Source organism: Centrocercus urophasianus, unplaced genomic scaffold, assembly GCF_019232065.1.
Source record: "Centrocercus urophasianus isolate 14NV4802_14NV808 unplaced genomic scaffold, USGS_Curo_1.0 seq_17, whole genome shotgun sequence".
Classification (NCBI taxonomy): domain Eukaryota; kingdom Metazoa; phylum Chordata; class Aves; order Galliformes; family Phasianidae; genus Centrocercus; species Centrocercus urophasianus.
Window position 1 is genome coordinate 461,756 of NW_024884722.1, and position 19,137 is coordinate 480,892.

Sequence of the window (19,137 nt, forward strand, 5' to 3'; positions counted from 1 at the left end):
CTCTCGGGGTTATTGTCACCAAGTATGTTAATTAATCCAGCAGCATTAACACTGCTGGAGATGGAGGATGCCACAGAGAAGGTGCTGCGCTGTTACAGCTGTCTCCAGTGCCTGCTGATCTTGTTGGTGCAGAAGCAGATGAATGTAAAACACTGGCACACATTTGGGAAGCATCCTAGTGAATATAAACAGTATTTTTTCATTAATTAGGAAGGATTCGTGGCCAATGTCAGCAATCCAGTCTCCCTGAGGTATCTTTGCAGTTGGTTTGTATGGTATATTTGATTCTTTACAGAGTCAGGGACTCATTTTTCATCATGCAGTGATTTATTGGTTTTATATGATTTCAGAGCTGCTTCCTAATGGTATGTTTGAATCCTCAGTTTCTAAACACTTTCATTTCTGGCACTGGGCTTGTATTATACCTTTAATTTCTTTCATTATCTACCAGCGTTCCCTGAATTCCTGGGTAGTTAATGCTCCCTTGGGTTTCCTGACAGCCACTATTCAGATTTCCATCTTTCTCCCCCATGTAATCTCCTCTATGGACGTGGATAAGTGAAGCAGCCCCGCATGCCGGGCGCTGTGCCCTGCCGTGAGCTTTGTGCCGTGCAGCCCCCATGGAGCTGCTGCAGCTGTGGAGCTGGCACTGTTCCCTGCTGCACTGCACTGCACAGCCCTCTCCCCGCCAAACCCCTCTGTGTTTCAGGCACATCTGACCTCAATCCCTACTTTTGGTTTTCCTGGTCTTTCCAGTTTTATTCTCCATTTTGAGAGCTTTTCATACCAAGCCCCATCCCTCCTGCGGTCCCGCTTCTCTGTCCACCCCTCTCAGCAGACTTACCTTCCATTTGGGAGCTTCCCGTGGGCCTCCATTTGCACTGAGGCGTTTGCCTTCCTTACAGGTCTTCATGTTCCTTCCCCGTCTGCCTGTAGCCCTCGCCCTGAGATCTGCCCCAGCCCAACATCTGCTGACCCCCCAGTGTCTCGGTGGCTCTCAGGACATCCCCACCTCTCTGCAGCACCCCTTGCTGCCCTCTGTCTGCAGGGCCCTTCCCTCTGCTGTAGGATGTGGAGCCGATGTGAGCTCCTGGCTGTGGGCTGAAGCTCTTGGCGTGCCGTGGCAGCAAGCTTTGTGGTTCCTGTGGCCACGTGTTAATATTTCTGCATCAATTCCTGTGGTGTTTTCTCCCAGAGCTAGGTTGCAGTAATGTAATAGGTAGACAAACACTATGAATTATGCCAACGTATAGAAATGCATTGACAGAGAAAGTTAATAGTGCTGCGCTGGTCCTACAGCATTGCTGTTAAAAGAAAGCCGTGTCTGTATGCAGTGCGAGGTCTCTAGCACTGTTGAGAGTCATTCTTGGGGCTCAGTCTTCCCCAGTTTTACAGTTGAAGCTGGAAAACGTGCAGATAAGCAGTGACGGGTTGCCTCTGTCCTGAAGATGTGATGGTAATTTTCTGTTTTCCTCAGACATGAGGTGCTGGGTGCAGGTCTGCAGGCTGCAGTCATTGCTTTCCCAGGAAGGGCGCCAGGCCCTGATGTTGGCCTGCACACGGCCTCTGCTGAGTGTGAAGTTTTACGGTGCTTTTTGTCTTGTCGTACTTCGGGGTATTTCGTAAAGAAATACAGAATAAACAGCAACAATCTCAAAAACATTTGCAACGTGCTGCTCCTGTGCTTTCCTCCCTCAAATGTTGAGGTTTGCTTTTTACTTACCGGGATTGCTTGCTAATTCCTGAAGAAAATAACGGGACTGGAACACGTGCACTTGCGATCGACGGAGCTGTCTTACATTTATTCACGGGGTCGTGTTTGCTGGCAGGCCCAGGGGCCTGGTAAGTGTCGGTACCTTGATTTATTCCTTGACTACCAACTGGAGCTTAATCTGGATCAGCTGTAGTCATGGATACGTGGAAAGGACAGTTGGGGTTTGTTTTTTAAGCGAAACGCTCTTGTACACGAGCATTCCAAACAGTGTTTTGAAGAATTGTCAGGCTGTCCTGTCGGGCTCATGCAACACGAGCACTGGTGCATGATCGCTCTGCTCGGGTTTCCTCTGAGTATTTCTTGGTTCAATTCATGGATTTGCTTGCGTGTGGGATCTGTTGCCCACGGTGCTTCAGCACTGCATGCTAGGAGGCTGGATTTCAGCATTGTGCCGCTAGCAGGTTGTGGCCTGGCTGTGCGTTGCTTGCTGCTGGGGTGGTGGGAGAGCCTCGGTGTGGTGCTGTGTGGCTGCAGCCCCCGTTCTGCCCCCCGCTGCCCCTGCCCACATCGCCCAGCCCTGCTGGGGCAGCTGCTCGTCGCCGAGGGGTGGCAGAGGTGGGGAGATGGCTTCTGTGTGCGGGGCGCTGCGGGAAGGATGGGGCGGCCCTGCCGCTGGGCGCCTCCCACGCTGCCCTCGGTGGAGCTGCCGGCGGGGGGCTGTGTAGGCAGCGGCCAATGTGCTGTTTTCCATTTCGTTTGGCAAAATCGTCAGAGTTCTTCTGCAGAAAATGTCCCGCAGAAGTGACAATAACAATATTTTGGATATAAGCCGAGCAGAAAAGGATAATAGGAACTCCGCGGGCATGTGTAGGCTTTTGATTCATCCTCAGAGATGACAGATGTGCACTTATGGAGGTATGGGAGTGGGACTCTGCATATTTATGGTGAATCCTTTGCTCCCACTCTTCCTATGTGATTTTTGCCCTGCTCTCTGTTCAGCGCGCTCTTCCCATCCGTGTGTCATTCCTGCTGGAAGCCCCGCAGCTGCTGCCTCCCTGTCCCACCCTGCAGCACTCCTGGAGGGGGAGGCGGAGGAGCGGAGGTCCTTCACCAGGGCAGGGTCTCATGGGGTGCAGGGTGGGCTGGCAGGTCAGGATCAGGGGAGCATCGGCGTCGGGGAATGAGGAGGCAGTTTGTGCACAGGACTGGTGCTGTGCCCATTGTATGGGCTTTTGTGGCAGTATTTCTTCCTTCATTTGTCTGCAAGGCTCTCTGGTTATACTGCACTGGGAGTTGCCTCACCGTTGGTACAAATAGGCATTTTTTATGTATTTAAGACCAGCATTCGATCAGATCACAGCAACAGGTTAGAGGAAGCGGCTTTGTTTGCAAATAGCTGACAAAGGCAGTAACTGAAGGGTTACGTCTGCCTGATCCTTCCAGTCGTGGCTCCTCACTGCAGCTATGGAGCAAGTAGCGGATCTGGTGCAGGTGGGTTTGCACGTGAGGAAGTCAGTGCCATCTGCTAATTGTTGTCCTTTGGAAAGCACAAATAAAGCACCCACTGAATGTGCACAGCAGGGACGTGGGGAGCAGGGGAAAGGAGGGGAGCGAGAGCTGGCTCTGTGCTGATGTCCTGGCCCTGTCCTTTCTGAGCTCACGCCTGTTTGTGGTGCTTCTGTGAGACACCTCCACACTGCCATGGCTTTGCTTAGCAAACTGGCACAGGGTGTTTGTTAGCAACTTCAAGCAGGTGAAAACAGACCACTGGAAGAAAAGCAAGCAGTGCTCTGCATCTTCCATGTGAGGCAAGGTGGTGATTTTTAATACAGCTCAACCAATGCTCCCCACTTTATTTTTCAGTACAAGCTCTTTGCAATAAAGCACTTACAAATTTAAATTCTTTTTTTCTTTATCTTGTAGTGAACTTTGACCACTTCCAGATTCTCCGGGCGATTGGGAAGGGAAGCTTTGGCAAGGTAGGCTTGGACACTCAGCTCTGACGTTCCTCCGGCATTTCATCGGGTAATTGCTGCTGAGTACTTACAGCGTATCGAAACAGTATTGGTGCTGAAATTAATTATTTTTATTGTGGGATGGTGGCTGCTGAATTAAAACACAGGAAAAATGCCTTCAGGAAAGCACTTTGTTGCCATGAGGCGGTGCTTTAACCCTTGGCATCTTGGTGAACAGCTGTATTTTACAATACTGCGCAGTTCTGACCATCTTATGGCAGGTGTTTGTGATGTTTTCTGTTTCCTGAGGAGGTTTGTTGTTAGTGAGAGCAGGCAGTAGGGCAGGAGGAGCTGGGAGCGGTGCTGGGGGCGGCAGGGCTGGCGCGGTGCAGTCAGGTCTCTGCAGCCTCGGGCAGCTCTCCCATCCCACTCAGAAATGAATTCTGCCTAAGAGCTTTTGTTGATTTTTTTTTTTTTTTTTAAATAAGGTTCTTTTTGCCAAGTATGTGGGAGAAGGTGGGAGAGGATGATCAAAGAGCTGGATAGCTTGCGAAGTCAATTAGTTTGATTTGCTGGTTTATATTCCTTTTTCGTTCCCTCTTTCACTGACTGTGTTTGCTGCTTTTATCACAGCATTTTACACTGCTTATTTGAAGAGAAAGATGAAAGCTCAGTATGCACCTATGAGACTTCATTGTGCTGTTACTGTTTCACAGTTATTTTGTCACCTGCATTCTGCTGTGTCCCAGCAGTAGCTGTGCCCTTCTGTTTAGATGAGACACCTGCACCCAAGAGACTGGACAGGAGCCATGGGAGCAATTCAGACAGTTGCTGAGTTTGGTTGTCCTAATCACCTCATGCCATGGCTGCGTAGTGTGGGCTTTGTGCTAGGACTGACTAACACTGGGTCAAGGAAATGCACCTTTGAAGATGGGCAAAACATGGAATATTAAACTGGTAAAATAGCACAAACTAGCTTAAAGGTGAGTGCAAGAGCCTTCGTATCTCCCTGCACTGCTGAAATAATCTGAAACACAAGTTGAATCATCAGAAGAAGACTTTATGCCCTCGTTTCCTTCTGGTCATCTGGGCTGGCTTCTCCCTGTCTGTCTCTGATCAGTGAGGGCAGGGGCCCAGGAGCTGGGCCGTGCTGCTGCTGACTGCTCTGCACGGCAGTGGCACAGCGAGCAGCGCGCGTGAGCAGCCTGTCCTACCCTGAGCCTGGCTGCTTGGGACCCACACAGGCAGAAGCTCAGGAGGTCTATGAGATGTGTTTTAGCAGAGAGCCCACGTTTTTACCGATGGCTCAAAACTTCTTTTAAAATACTTAAAATCTGTGGAGTCCTGGTAGTCTTGAGAACCAGTAGAAGTTCAAAGTGCACCCACAGTCCTGATGAGGTGCCGTCCAGCTCTGCTTGGAGCTGGGAGAGCAGACGTGTGAGCAGTAGCACTGTTGGTAGCACTGCTTGCTAATGAAGATGTTTTGTCGCGGCCCCGGTTAATGGAGGTATCTGTTGCATCGTTCTGGCGTGCGCGGGGCAGGTCTGCCCACACCGAGCCCTGCCTGCCTTGCTTGTGAATCCCACGGGAGGAGGGCGAAGGAAAATGTCATGCCGAGTGCAGTGCAAGTCAGGGAGAGGGTGGGTTTTAAACAGTCGCCCACATTTGCACTCATAACTCTTGATCAAGGAGGCAAAAGCTAAAAGGAGAGTCATGTAGATTTGTGAGGTTAGGGGGACCGTGGAGAATGAGGTCCTTCATTTGGGTGGTGCTGTAGGGGTAAGGCAGACAGCAGGTGCTTCTGACAGCAACAGGAAATGTCAGTGTTATGACCTCTGCTCGTTGCCTAGGACAAAAAACCTGAACTGGGATTGTTCAGTGCGGAGAAGAGGAGGCTCAGGAGAGACCTCACTGCACTCTGCAACCTCCTGCAACCTCCTCAAGCGAGGCTGTGGTGAAGAGGGGTTTGGCCTCTTCTCCCAGGCAACGAGCAGCACACGGGGTAATGGCTGCAAGTTGTACCAGAGGAGGTTTAGATTAGACATAAGGAAGAACTTTTTCTCTCAGTGGTCAGGCACTGCAATGGCTGCCCAGGGAGGTGGTGGAATCGCCGTCCCTGCAGTGTTCAAGAGGCGTCTGGACGACGTGCTGCGTGCTGTGGTTCAGTGCTGGTGGTGGCAATGCTGATGAGGAGACGGTTGGACTGGATGATCTTGTAGCTCACTTCCAACCTTGTGATTCTATGATTCTATGATAAACCAAAACCTGACTAAAAAATAGCAGGGAATGCTTCTTTTGAGGTCATATGAGGAGACTCGTCCTTCCAGATGTGAATTTTCAGGAGAGAAGGGAGTTGTGTGCAGCAGCGCTGCGTGTGCTGGAGAATTACTTGTACTGAGAATGAGAAAAGGAGGAGGAATGTTTGTGTCTCAGGGCAGGGTCTTCCTGACTTTGAAGAGAGAATCACGGCGGCTTTGGTTTCTGTTTATGTTAAAGAAAGATGAAGTTTACACCATCACAGTCTTTCAGCCATCAGAACTGTATATCATTTCAACAAAATGCTGAAATGATTCATCTGTCATCTTTCTGGATAATTATGTCAATATGATAAATTTCCTTTGATACTGTGAAAAGCTTTTTACATTCACAAAGTCATGTAAAACACATTTAATGATGGAAAATGTGGAACTACCTATATGAGAGCTGTTATTTGGAAGCAGCAGGTGAAGCAAAAGGGAGCTCAGAAATTGCCTTTGCGGAGACTGTTTTTTGAGCTGCCTGCAGAAAACAGCCCCTTTTTGTATCCTACAGAAGATCTTAATCATCATTAAGATACTATTAATCAACTAAAGGTCGTGCTCAATTCCTTGCTCAAATTGTCAAATTTCTAATACTTTCCGTGCGTATCAGGGATCGTATTATTTAATTTGCAGTTGTTTAATAGGAGTGCTGTGTCTGTCCTGTGGCACAGCCCTACTTCTGGCACGGGGCAGCCTGCTGCAGTTTTGCTGGGCAGTGACTGGCGGAGCAGCAGCCTGGGGGGGATTTCAGCATTGGGTCCAAGTTAGGAGCTGCTGTGCTAATGGGAAACTCAGAGTGAGTGCTGGGCGGCTTCTTGAGAGGCTTGGAAGCCTCGGAGGCATCAGTTGCATGGTAGGTGCCTTGACATCTCCCTTTGAGAAGCTGACCTTTCCTGGGTTAAGTCTTTTCAGTTCGAGCCAGGAGGCAGAACGGCAGATCATTCTCCTGAAGGTTTCCTTTTATCTGAGCTTCCATACATACTCTGAATCGGCTGCTTTTTCTTTTTCTTTTCTTTTTTTTTGCCAAGGATTAAAGAGCTGAGGTTATGGGAAATGCATGATTTTCACTTCAGTACTGTGAGGACATCCAAGCGTATCCGTCTTTGCTTTTGAAGTCAGGGGTTGGCTGGGTTTCCCGTGGGGAGGAGCGGCGATGGGGGCACGAGGTCTGATGGTGTGGTGGAGCCCCTGCCCCAGGGCTCAGCCCTCCCACCGCCCGCCGTGCCCCTGCCTGCTTTGGCACTGTGTCCCCATTGCATCTGACCTGCTCAGGATGGAACGAAGGGCCATGAAGCCAATCAGCCTGCAGATGGAAGGAAGTCCAAGGGTGCTGGTGTTATGTGCAGAGCAGTATTTTGCTGTGCTGCCGATCCCCATAGCAGTCGGCACAGCTCAGTGCTGTCACTGCTCCTCGTGGGGCTCACGCAGCTCAGAGCTGCGCTTTGGAAGCTTTCCTCTGCCTTCCAAAGGTCACACGTGCCCGTCCCATAGGTACACTGCCAACAACGTTCCCTTAGACTCTATTCTCAGCCGAATACCTCTTTGATATCAACGCAAACTTTATCCCTTGTATGTTTTTCACAGCTTTACAAATGTTGAGTTTTCCTTCTCTAAAAGAAAAACTAGAAACACAATCCTTTGGTCTTAAAGCACTGCAGGTTTGGCCCTTTTGTTTCTCTGCCTGCATGGGACAGGCAGGAGGCTGAGGTCACCCCAGGCTGTGCGCCCTGCAGGCCCTGTGTCAGCACCGTGTGCCGGCCCTGCGGTGCCACCAGGCTGTGCTGTGCTGTGCTGTGCCCAGCAGTGCTGGGCTGTGCCAGGCACAAGGGCTGTGTTGCAGTGGCTCCATTGCCCTTATGGAGGGCTGGTGGTGTGCAGCCCACCCTGCTCTCTCAGCGCCGCCAGAGCAGACCAGGCCCCATCCGGTGGCATTACACTGAGTCTCGGGTGGAGGGTGGGGGTCTCTGGCAAGGGATCTGCAGGAGCTCCAGCATGAAGGCCTGCTGCTGTGATGGCTGCAGCAGGGATGGGACTTCGGCCTCTGCTCCCTCATGACCTGGAATGGTGCACAAGGTGCTGCAGAGCACTGTGGTGACCTTCCTATGGGACTGAAGGGAGCCAAGGGAGAGAGGACGGCAAAGAACTGAAAGCTGAAATGGCTGTGTGGTCCAGCAGTGCCTTGGGGTCAGTATCTCTGGTCAAGAGCAGTGGGAGTAAAATTACAGAGCAGAAAACGCTGTCAAGTGATTCTGCGTGAGGAAATGAACAGTAATGTCATCTGAAATGAGTCTGGGACATGCTGGCATACCTCACTGAGGACGTGTCTGGGGTGTCAGAAAGATCAGCCTTCGCAGGACGGTGATTCTCAGTAGGAGCTGCCCCCTTTTTGTCCCCAGTGCTGCCCAGTGCCTTGTTAACACTGGCTTTAGAAGCCACTTGGGGTTTGTTCCAGCCCCCGGCATTCCTGGGTGGGATGGAGGTGGGACCGACCCTGCCACCAGCAGTGGGGCTGGGGACTGGCAGAGCCACCCCAGCACTGTGCTGTGCCCAGCTGTGTGCCCCTGGCCTGTGCCCAGCCGAGCTGTGCCAGCTGCAGGTGCCGAGAGCTGATTCTCCACACAGTTCTGTTTGCTGCTTGCTTGGGGGAAGTGTGACACTGGTTGTAAATCATGGCACTCAAGCACTGTGCCTGTTCTCAGGTAGGGTCTGACCCTGAGCTCGCTCCCATTTGTCTGCTGATTCATTACATCATGTCTCAGGGAAGTGTCCTGCCTATTTTGCTGAAGCTTCTTAATGAGGTGAGGATGACTTTTCTAGGGCAGTACTTGTGACTCGCTCTGCTCGTTTGCAAGTGCATGTCTGCTCCCACACCTTCCTCTTTGCTTCCCACCCCAAAGCAATGAAGGGCAGAGGCAGAGTGTGCTGCACTGATGCTGCCTTCTGGGCTCGCGCGGCTGGGCAATGTACCACAGGTCGTGTGCACAGCCAAGACTGAAGTTTGTGCATGAGCTCGTCTGTCTCCTTGGTGGGTGCAGTGTAAGCCCTGAGATGCTTTCATCAGGTTCACTCCCCAGCACTTGTTAGGCATGTTAAGTGTGGGTCCCAGAGTTGTTGGGGAAGGTGCCTGCTTATGCCTCTCCTGCAGTTTTGTCACCTTCTTCTGTTGTCATTTCTCATCAAAATGCTGTAGCACTGGGGAGGAGTGAGCGTCTTGCTGCCAGAACAAAGCCTGTCTGTATTGAGACAAAGCAGCAAGCCCTGACTTGGTAATGCTGAATTCATGAAAATGCCCTGGTGCCCAATAGCATGGGTTAATGACTGATGGAGCCCTCCTCTCCTGCTGGCTCTGTGTTTTGCACTCTCGTTGCTGTTCACAGAGCTGAGAGGAGCTGCAGTATTTCAGGACGGCCCTCCCTCCGTGAAATCTGTCTGAAAGTGGACAACAGTTCTAAGTCAATGGGAGCAAGTATGAAAAAGCCACATGTCCTCATCTTCTCCACAGATGTTTAATTCATGAAGTCACGAGCTAGGCTAGCAGACCGGGTCCCTAGCAGCATGAGCCTGCACTGTAATGCAGCTCATAGCAGAGCTCTTCTATGGAAAAGCCTGAGTCAGGGCTGTGTGCAGCAGCCGTGTCCCTGATGCTTGGAGCAGCTGTGTGACACAGCTGGGGCAGCTCAAGAGGTGTGCAGTTCCCACCAGCTCAGCCCTCGTGGTGGCTGCAGCATGCCAGCTCCATCTGTGTGTGCCAGTGCTGTAGTAACTATTCCTGGTTAAATTCTGGCTCCTACCTGGGACTTCTCTCAGTAGTAAATTCTTCTGCCCGTCCGATTCTAAGCTCCAGTCTAAGCTGCATGCAGGCTGCTGCTGTCTAACGTGGCCAACTTTAAATGGTCTTGTTTTAAAGTGAAAAAAAACAGTGCCCTGTTTTTTCGTGTTAATTATAAATCTCTCATTGGCTTAAATATGGTGAGCATTTGGATCTCCTCTGTGTTCTGACAAGCCGTCATGCAGCCCACCCCCACACGCCCATTCATTGTACCGAGAGCAGGGGATGTTTCAGCATCAGATGCAGGATTTGGCAGCAATTAAGTTGAAGCTAAATTGGATGTCCAGATCATCTGCAAGTCCTAGAAGCGGCAGCTTATCTGTTACACCGGTGGTTGGACAATCCAGCTAAAAACCACTCCTTGTCAAAAGCAATACTTAACAAACAGTACTGGGAAATGTTGAATGTGTTAGCATGATACAGCAAATATTCCCTTATTTCTTTTGTAGTAGTTCATTAAAGTAAATATTGTCTGTATTCACCCTGAGGGCTGTGGGGTGTCCTCTCCTTGTTACCTAGGCAGCGCCGCAGTGCAGCAGTGGCTGTGGAGCGAGGCTTGCTCCCTGCTTCTGGTGCTGTGTTCCTCCTGGTGGGTTGGCCAGAGCTCCGAGCAGTCTGACATTCACAGACTCCCATGTAAGTGTGTGCACCGCTGAGGAGCAGATCTGTTTCTCAGTAACGGTGCAGACATAGAGAAGCTGCAGTGGGTACAGTTCTGTTCTGTTTTCACAGTGGTGACTGCGGGGTCTGCCCACAGACCAGTGACAGTGACTGAGATTCTCCCTGTGTCGAAGTGTAACATAAGAAAGTAAGAGCTGTCCTTGTGATGGCAGATTGCAGGTAACGCTGCTGCAGTCGGAGCTCTGCAGTGCAGGGCAGGAGGTGCAGCAGGAGCTGCGCCCAGGGCAGGAGCTTCTCCCAGGCTGTACCCCCAGAAGGCATTTTCCCCACGGCGTGCTTTGATTCCTCCAGTTCTCTTGTCTATTTTCCAGTATTTTAAGAATTTGGCACTGGTTTTCCTGGCTTCCAGGAGGACCATGCAGATTGGTCTGGAGATTCACTGAAGGAGAATGTGTTTGGGGACCCTCAGCATCTGAGTGCCTTCTGTGTTCTTGCACTGCAGGTCTGGTGGGTCCTTGTCCCTGTGTTGTCAGTTCCAGCTCACAGCAGTAGTGATGCTGTAAAAGATCCCACTTCACTGTTACAGAGCAGAAACTGGAAAGTAAATATGTTTTTTTTCTGTTACCCAGAGCTGTGAAACTGGGTTGTACTGGAGGGCAGTGATGGATACGAGACAGGCAGATATCCATTGGATATCCATTTCCACACAAACATGAGATTTCCTTCTCTGGACCAAGATCTAAACTGTGCTCTGGTTTTCGTAAGAGTAAGTGTATTTTTCTCATGTTCTGTACAGTTTTATTGTTGTTGACATGTCACAGTTCTGGTGAAGGATGTATTTTCCTGTCTGGTCAGGATTTCTACCTTCTTCAGTGTACACCTGCACGGTATAGACATGAAGTCTCAAAAAGCAAGAACAAAAAGTGAGCACTGCTTTCACCACTTCAGTTACTGCTTGCATACAGGATCCAAGAATCTGTGATTGTTACCATTCCCTCGCAGACAGGCAATAAGATTATTGTGTTACGGTGCTACTTCTGATCTAAAAAGTGTTTTTAAATGTACCCCAAATGTCTATAGAACACCTTCAGCAGATTGTGCAGTTTAACAGCCCGTGCTGAGGACCGAAGAGCACCCAGCCTGTTCTCAGCAGCTGCAGTCCTCCTGGGTGCTGTTCAGAGGACACTGGGAGCTCGGTGCTCACCGCTGCTGATCTGTGAGTTTGTGCTGGCAGAGCTGCTGCGTGCTGCTGCAGCCAGGGCGCACAGCTGGGCTCTGTGCTGCTGCCAGCAGGGCTGTGCAGGGTGCTCAGCAGGCAGCTCGGGGGATGCGATGGGCACCGAGGGAAGGTGAATAACTCGGCAGGATTAATTAGTGGAAGCACAAATCTCCACTAGTTAAAAAAGCTCCACTAAGTGCCTAATGGGAAGCTGCAGTAGATCGGCGCTGTGCCTGGTCGGGTGCTGCGAGCTCTGGGTTTGGGCTGTTCCTTTTTCACAAGGCAGAGGTAGTGGGGGTGTTAATGCCATAGTGTAAAGCAGCTCTGAACAGATGGGGCTGTAACCTGCCCGAATGTCTGTCCTGCCAACTCGCTGGCTCCAGACCTGCAGTTGATGGAAGAATTCCCGCTCGGAGCAGCACACGGTGTGCGTGTGGAGCTGTGTGCTGTCAGGCAGCGCTTGTTTGAACGCACTGTGATTTCTGGCTACCAGCTGGCAGACCCGACACCCAGAGTCAAAATTTGGGAGGTTTTCATACAGCACTGGCATGTTGGCTGGTTTTAATGAACTGAGGTGAGCTTTGACCGCCTGCCGCTGGAAATCTCTCCCAGTTTGCTGGCCTTGCAGGTGCCAGCATCTGCAGCATGGCAGCTCGAGCAGCTCCGTGTGATCCCACGTGCCTGCTGGTGTGGGAGGAGCGTTGTGGGGGGCAGTGTCTACCAGGGCTCTGTAAGAATTCGGTGATAAACTCATCAGCACAATGCAGTCGGCTCCTGCCAACGCCACGCCGAGCGCCTGGCTGCACGTTTCATTAGCTCCCTCCTGAGAGGTCCGCACCTGGGGCACGAGCTCTGCCTGCTTGGCTGGGAAGCTCGTCCCGTGCGTGCAGCCCTGGCACAGCGCGGTGCTGCCGGCCCATGGCACAGCGCTCCGTGCTGCTGCCTGCTGCGTCTCTGCAAGGTGAGTGGGAGGGTTCTGAGACAGCGCAGGGAGTGTTTGTGCCTTGGGATCAGGAATAGCTTCGGCATCAGTTTATGTTCAGAGATTAAATAAAGCCCTCCGTTCTTCGTTGGGAGTAATTAGATTTCTGTCTGCTCCCAGATTTTATCAAATGTGTAACTAAAAAAAATCATCTTGTCTACCTCTTTGACTGGCATATAAACATCACAGATCTAATTATGGCCGTAATGAAAGATGGTTCCAAATACAAAGCTGGACGCAGAATGCACGCTGACCACAGAGGATGTACTTTTCACATGTTATTCAGAGTTGATTCGCAGACAGGAGCCCTGATCTCCACTGGAATCCATGGGTTGCTCCATCCTGCAGTGAACGATGGCTCCAGGATGGACACAGCCAAAAGGCAGAAAGAAGACGAGTCTCACTGTCTTCAGGGGTTTTTCTGCAGGTTGATGTGACTTTTTCACCATTGTTCCTGAAGTAAGATCAGAACCAGCAAATCCCAGCAGGGAGATGAGTGCAGTGAAAGCTGTACCAAACTCTGGAGCCTGTCAGGTTTCTGAAGGACGGCTCCAAAGCAGGCTCCCCAGGGTCCTCCTCCCCATCACGGCAGTGGGAAGCACAGCTCCCATCCACTGTGAGACTCCCAGGGAAGTGCCTGCAGGGCCACACCGTGCTGCACCAAGGGTTGTGCTGGAGGCTGTGAGCAGAGGCTGCCTACACGCTGCTTCAGTGTTCTGTAAAGGCACCACGTTCTGGGCTGTCAGTGATTTGTATCAGTGAGACCACAGAGCTGCTGTGCAGGAGGGGAGAGGTGGGTAAAAAAGGCAAAACAAAAAAGCAAGTGCAGGTTTTTCTTTTCTGGTTCCTTGGTTTATGTGCTGTCGTGTCCTTAGCTTTTCCTGGTATGTTTGGGTTCACGTCCCTAAGAGGCTGTGAGTAGATAATCACTCATACCCCAAACTCGATTATAGAGACATCTGTGTAATATCTGACTGGATGTTATTTCCTCAGCGTAACGTGAAAAGGAAGTGCCTAATCTGAGCCATCTAAAATTGCTTTTAATCATAGGATTCGTAGCTTGTGGGTAACATCTGCAGTGCCTCTCTGTGAAGCCTTAGAGGGAACCTGGAAGAAATCCCATGGTAGCTGCAGATGGAAAACATCCACTCCCGACTTGCTCAGTACAGGAGCGGGCCAGGAGAGCTTTTCCTGAGGTGTTTTTATGTGCTGGCTGTGTTAGTTCAGATGTGATTTATGTAGGTGGCAATATAGGAATAAGAGTCATTTGGAAAGAAAATAATTATGCAGCTTTGAGCACTTGCCCAGCTTTCCTAGCCTCATGAGTTCCTTTCCCTGGCACACGGAGGGCTGGCTGTGCTCCGAGGTGGTGTGCATCAGTTCTGCAGCCTTGCACAAGGTACGAACACAGGCACAAACTGAAGTCGGCAGTGTGGGGCATGAGCTCTGAGGCTCACGTTGTGCACGGTGCTCTTTATTTTAGGTCAGACGGGGTTTTCATCTCTATCGTAAGCAACTAAGGGAGGGATTTTTCATGGGAGTGTTGACATGACCTGAAAGCATCGGCAGGCTTGCTGTGAATAAAAGTTTCATCAGCTACCGCTACAGCTTGGCTGGAGCGAGCAGCGGTATTGAATTAAAGAGCTTTTAATGATTTATGGCGCTGTGGCACACCGGTCCTTCATCCATCCGGTGATAAAGCATAACTTTCAGCAGGGAAAGAGCAAAATTGTAAGGCTCTGTGAAAAAGATCTTCGGGAGTAAAATGTGGTGTTTGGAATAGAAAATAAAACGAGCTCTTGGGGTGAGGACGTGAGAGCAGACATGTCAAGCTGCTGGCCTGTGCTTACAGCATGTCTCTGGGGATCATTGGCTTTTTCTGCTCACTGCAAGTTCATACCTCTTAATTTCTCTTATACCCGAGTAAACCTGTTCTGATTTTGACCTTTGCCTGTGCAGAGGAGGCTGTGTTATCAACACACTGCTATTACTGAGACGTCGCTGTGACGCGGCCACAGCTGCCTGAAGCTGTCACCAGCCCAAGGGCTGCCTGGTCCTTGCTGGGGAGCACAGCTCTGCTGCTGCAGGCTGGCCTGAAAACATGGGGGTTCACAGGCAGCATCTGAGTGCAGCAAGAGGACCCGTTTTGCCATGTGTCCCTGTCTGCAAGCACCGAGTCCCACCATGAGTGCAGCAGCAGCAATGAGCCGTGGCTCCTCCTGAGCCAGCCCAGGGCACAGCCATGAGGTGATGGTGTCACTTTGGTTGTGTCACTGTGCAGTGAGGGTTGTGCTGCAGTTGGAGCTGAGTGTTGTCAGCTCTGCACGGAGCAGGAGGTTGCTGTGCAGACTGCCTCTGTGATCACAGCTGCAGGTGTCCCATTCTGTTCAGTGGGGCTTTGTGTGCTGGAGATAATGGTTGGGTAAAACACTGCCAGAGACACTATTGTCAAAACTGTTCCCAGAATGAAATTCCAGATAAATTAGCTGCATAATGAAAGCAGTGAGGGCTCTTTGTTGTTCTCAAGTCTGTTTGCATTCCGGACCAGACAGTATCATGGCAGCACCCAACCTGGCCACGTCTCAGCCCCTCCAGCCCGAGGAGCCCACCCTGAGCAGCACCTCCCTGGGGTCAGTGTGGCCATGGGGCTGCTCAGCTCCCCCCAGTCCTTTCTCCTTGGATCAGCCGGTGTCATTGCTGTGTGTATCACGTTCCTTCTGCAGCCTGCATGACTCTGCTCCCCATGCTGCCCTGCCAGCTGCACCTGAGGTAACACCGCTGTCCTGCCATCCATCAGGTATTCTTGCCGTCCATTTGTTGTTCTGTCCCTTCGCTCCTCTCTGGGCACCCGGAGGCCCCGCAGCCCCACTGCCGGCTGCTCGGGACCACGAGACATCCACAGCCCAGGGCTGGAGCCCCACGTGTACCCGGCGCAGGGCTGGTGCTGAGGGCAGGCCCGCATCCTGCGCTCCTTCCCAGCTGGACGTGGGCTGCGGTGCTGGAGCAGCCTGTGGGAAGTGGGTGCAGGCTTAGCATTGAAAGTGCAGCAGAGCTTTGCTGGGGGGGCCCTTACAGCCCCCTGCTGTGGGCTGGGTGCTCCCCACCAGCTCGGGCTGCCCAGGGCCCACCTGTGGCCTTGGTTAATCCAAGGATGGGGCATCCGCAGCTCTGGGCAGCAGTGCCACGGCCCCGTGCTTCCAGCACTGCTCTGCCCTGCTGCTTGCCGTGGTTTGTGTGCTTGGTGCTTTAGTTTTATCACTGCAAATACACCTCGAAGACAGCTCTAGGTTTTGTTATCTTACCATGCCAAAATAACATTTGATTGGAGGTTTTATCCTTAACATTTATTCAAAGTGTAGTGGAAATTAACATTATCTTTTAATTACAGTTCTTGCACAGATGTTAATTACCAGACAAAGACTGTATTTCAATTACGCAGTGCCATCATAATACGAAATGGATATGAAAATTGGTTTGAAATAACAGAGTAACTGTTGCTGCCTACTGTGCAACTGTGATGCTGTGGCCACGTCAGCCGTCTTTGGTTTCCTTTCAAAATGATATCATCCTTTGCTATTACTTTCCTGATATCAGCTGAAATTTGACTTTCATTTTTAAAATATAATTGACAACATTATGGTTTCAGTTATTGGTGTAGAGCCACGCTAAAGCAGCATGGAGGAGGCAGGATCTGCAGAGGAGCAAGTCCCTGACAGCCACGAGATGCACGGTGGCCTGGGGCTTTTGGGCCTATATATTAGGATGACCAGGTGCTGGAAGGTCTGTCCATTGGCATGACCATACGATGGATTCCTGCGTTGGAATGCGATAGGTTGGAAGGCCCGTGAACTGGAAGATCTGTGCTGATGGCATTTACTGCCTGCAGTCATCGTGAGAGCACGTCTATCTGTGCCTTGGAGCGATGTGACAGGGAGTGTCTGCATTGAGGGTGTTGCTTTCTGGGCAGCTCCTGCAGCTTGCTGATATTTTCTTGGCTGGTTGAAGAACCAAATTCTAGTGGTGCTTTTGCTTGTGTTGTTTCCTAATGACTTTGTCAGGTTGGCATTATTTCTGAGAGCAGAAGCCTGCAGCTGCAGGCGCTGAGTGCTTGGAGGTGCAGCTGGGGTCAGCAGAGCCCTGGGGGTGGATCGCCGCCCACTGTCCAGAATGCCCACGTGTAAGTGCAGCACTTCTCATCCCTGCAGAGTGGGAAATATAAGGATTTTCTTAACTTCTGAATATCTAATAGGGTATTTTGTTTGTCTAGGAGCCCAGACATAATCCCCAGGGGAAGTCAGCGAAAACTGAAGTATAAATCACTGTATTTGGGCCAGGTGTAACCACTCTGAATAAGCGTTTTACAGGCTAGAGCAGTGTCCTCCTGTGGTTCACTTTCACGTGGGATTAGGATGTTTGATGAGAGTGTGCAGTTTGCTGGTGCCGAGCGTTGACTCTGAAGACAAAATAAACAAAATCCAGGAAAATTCCTGACGGCCCTCAGCCGAGTCCAGCAACATTTCTGGGAGAAGTTTAGAGAGCGTTTTCTGGTCCTTCAAGGACAGAAGCCCGTGGAGAGGCTCTAGAAGATAACGTACTGCTCCCATGCCCAAAGCAGAAGGAAGATATCTTGGACCCAGCTGTGGGCATCAGATGTGGCAGTGATGTCCTGCAGGGGACGGGTTCACGAGTGCCTTAATTTGACATGTGCATCAGCAGAAGAAAAAATAATCTTTGTGTAGCCAAGAGCAAGCAATCTCAAGTGCTTATCTGCTTCACAGAGAGTGCCTGGCATGCAAAGTGCTTGCTTTTATTTGAGCCCACAGACAAATTGTGATATTCCATTATAATTAGCTTGAGGTAAGTCAGGACACACTATTAAATGACTGGATGACTTTTCATCCAAGTGAAGATTTCAGCCACTGGATTCGCTCGGAATCAGCAGGAAAGAAATTATTGACTTTCTAAAGCCTGGCTGCATGAAAGGTAGCAAGTTGAACTGAAAATGTGCAGAGCAGCAAAAATGCAGAGGATCAGGGAAAACATCCCGAAATAACAGCAGCAAGAACAGAAATCTTCCTGCAAAAAATAGCACCTTGTGTCCCCCGGGCACCACGAAGCCCCAGTGACTGTGCTGTAGTTCCATGCCAGCTGACACCGTGGGCAGGCGGGGAGCAGAAGGCACGGTGGGCAGGCGCAGCTCGCTGGGCGCTGCAGGGGGGCGGCACGGCGTGCATTTGCAGCAGCCCAGCCATCCCTGGGACTCGCAGCAGCAGCGCTGGCTGCAGGGACTCTGCTCTTCTGAGGGTCTCTTGTTTTGAAACTTGAAACACGTGGCTTTGCTGTCTGCTCAGCAGTGGGAGAAATGCTGTGGCAATGAAGGCTGCAGGACATGCTGCAGTAACAGCGGCAGGGCAGCAGTGCAGGGAGCAGCAGTGATGGGCATCTTGAGAAGACCCAGAGGGCTCTGATGCCTTTACAGACATCCACGTTTAGATGCTTTCATGTGCTGCGTGCTTTAAGGGCAATGCCTACCTTAAGCTGAGGATTTCAAAGCCGAGGGTCAGTTTTCCTCTCTTTTTCTTTGTTTTTTTATGCATCATGTGGGTCAGTGACCCTTTGCACTCCTGTGAATGCCTGCCGTAGCTCGGCTGCTGGGTGCAGCAGCCAGTCCAGGCTCAGATGAAGACAAACTTCGGCTCCAGTGACAATTTCTGTTGTCATTGTATGTGGCCCCATTAAGTGAGGTCGAAATGGGAGATGTTAAATGCTCATCTCATGTCCTGAATAGCAAATGCAAGTTCCAGCTCCTTTGTGCCTTTAATGCAATAAAAGCAAAGGCAGCTGTATACAAACCATTTGGCAGCTGCTGAATGCTCAGGGTATCTGGGAGTCGATTAAATCTTTTATGTATGTGCCATGTCTTGAGCAATATACTGCCAGCTGATGCCTGCCTTCTGCAGCGTGGATCTGGCAGCATTACATACAATTTTTCCTGACGGCTGTATTTAGCCACAGAAAATGTCCTTTGTGCAGGGAGGGACCACATTGTGCAGCACGAGGACACAGTCATCTCTTCTTTTTCTTTCTTGTGTTGCTTTACATTGTAGATCTGCTTGAAAAGTGGATCCAGATTTATTTTAAAACCTCTCAGGCTTGTTACCCTGTAGGTGTTCCCTGCTTCCACAGGGGCAGAGCAGAGAGGTAAAGATGTGTGCTGGGCACTCACCTGTCGGTGCATGGGCTGTGCTCCTGCAGCCACAGGCATTTTAGGGAGGGTTCCTGCTGGTCATGGAGGACCTAAGCAACATGGATGGAGAGGGCAGGAGCAGCACTGGTCCTTGTGTTGTGATGGGGGACAGCAGGGCAGGGACAGCAGGGCACAGAGAGCTGCACAGCACTGCAGGGCTGCACAGAGGTGTGGAGCTGCACCAGCACAGAGCTGTGCTGTGCTCCTGTGGAGCTGCACCAGAGCAGTGCTGCCTGGTGAGGGGAGGAACGTTCCTTTGACCCTCGTGTG

The 19,137-nt window shown here is 51.0% G+C and overlaps 1 protein-coding gene across 5 annotated transcripts in view; it reads left to right on the plus strand.

Moving 5' to 3' along the window:
- STK32C (serine/threonine kinase 32C) overlaps positions 1 to 19,137 on the plus strand; it is a 57,761-nt gene that overhangs the window by 28,538 nt on the left and 10,086 nt on the right. For 4 of the 5 annotated variants that reach the window (XR_006168793.1, XM_042818819.1, XM_042818820.1 and 1 more), the window contains exon 2: positions 3,638 to 3,693. The exons of the other annotated variant lie outside the window; for it this stretch is intronic. Coding sequence is in view for 3 of the 4 variants with exons in the window: in XM_042818819.1 (XP_042674753.1) it covers positions 3,638 to 3,693 (56 nt within the window). In the remaining variant the exon portion in view is untranslated. The remainder of the gene's footprint in view (positions 1 to 3,637; positions 3,694 to 19,137) is intronic. 5 annotated transcript variants of the gene reach the window in all.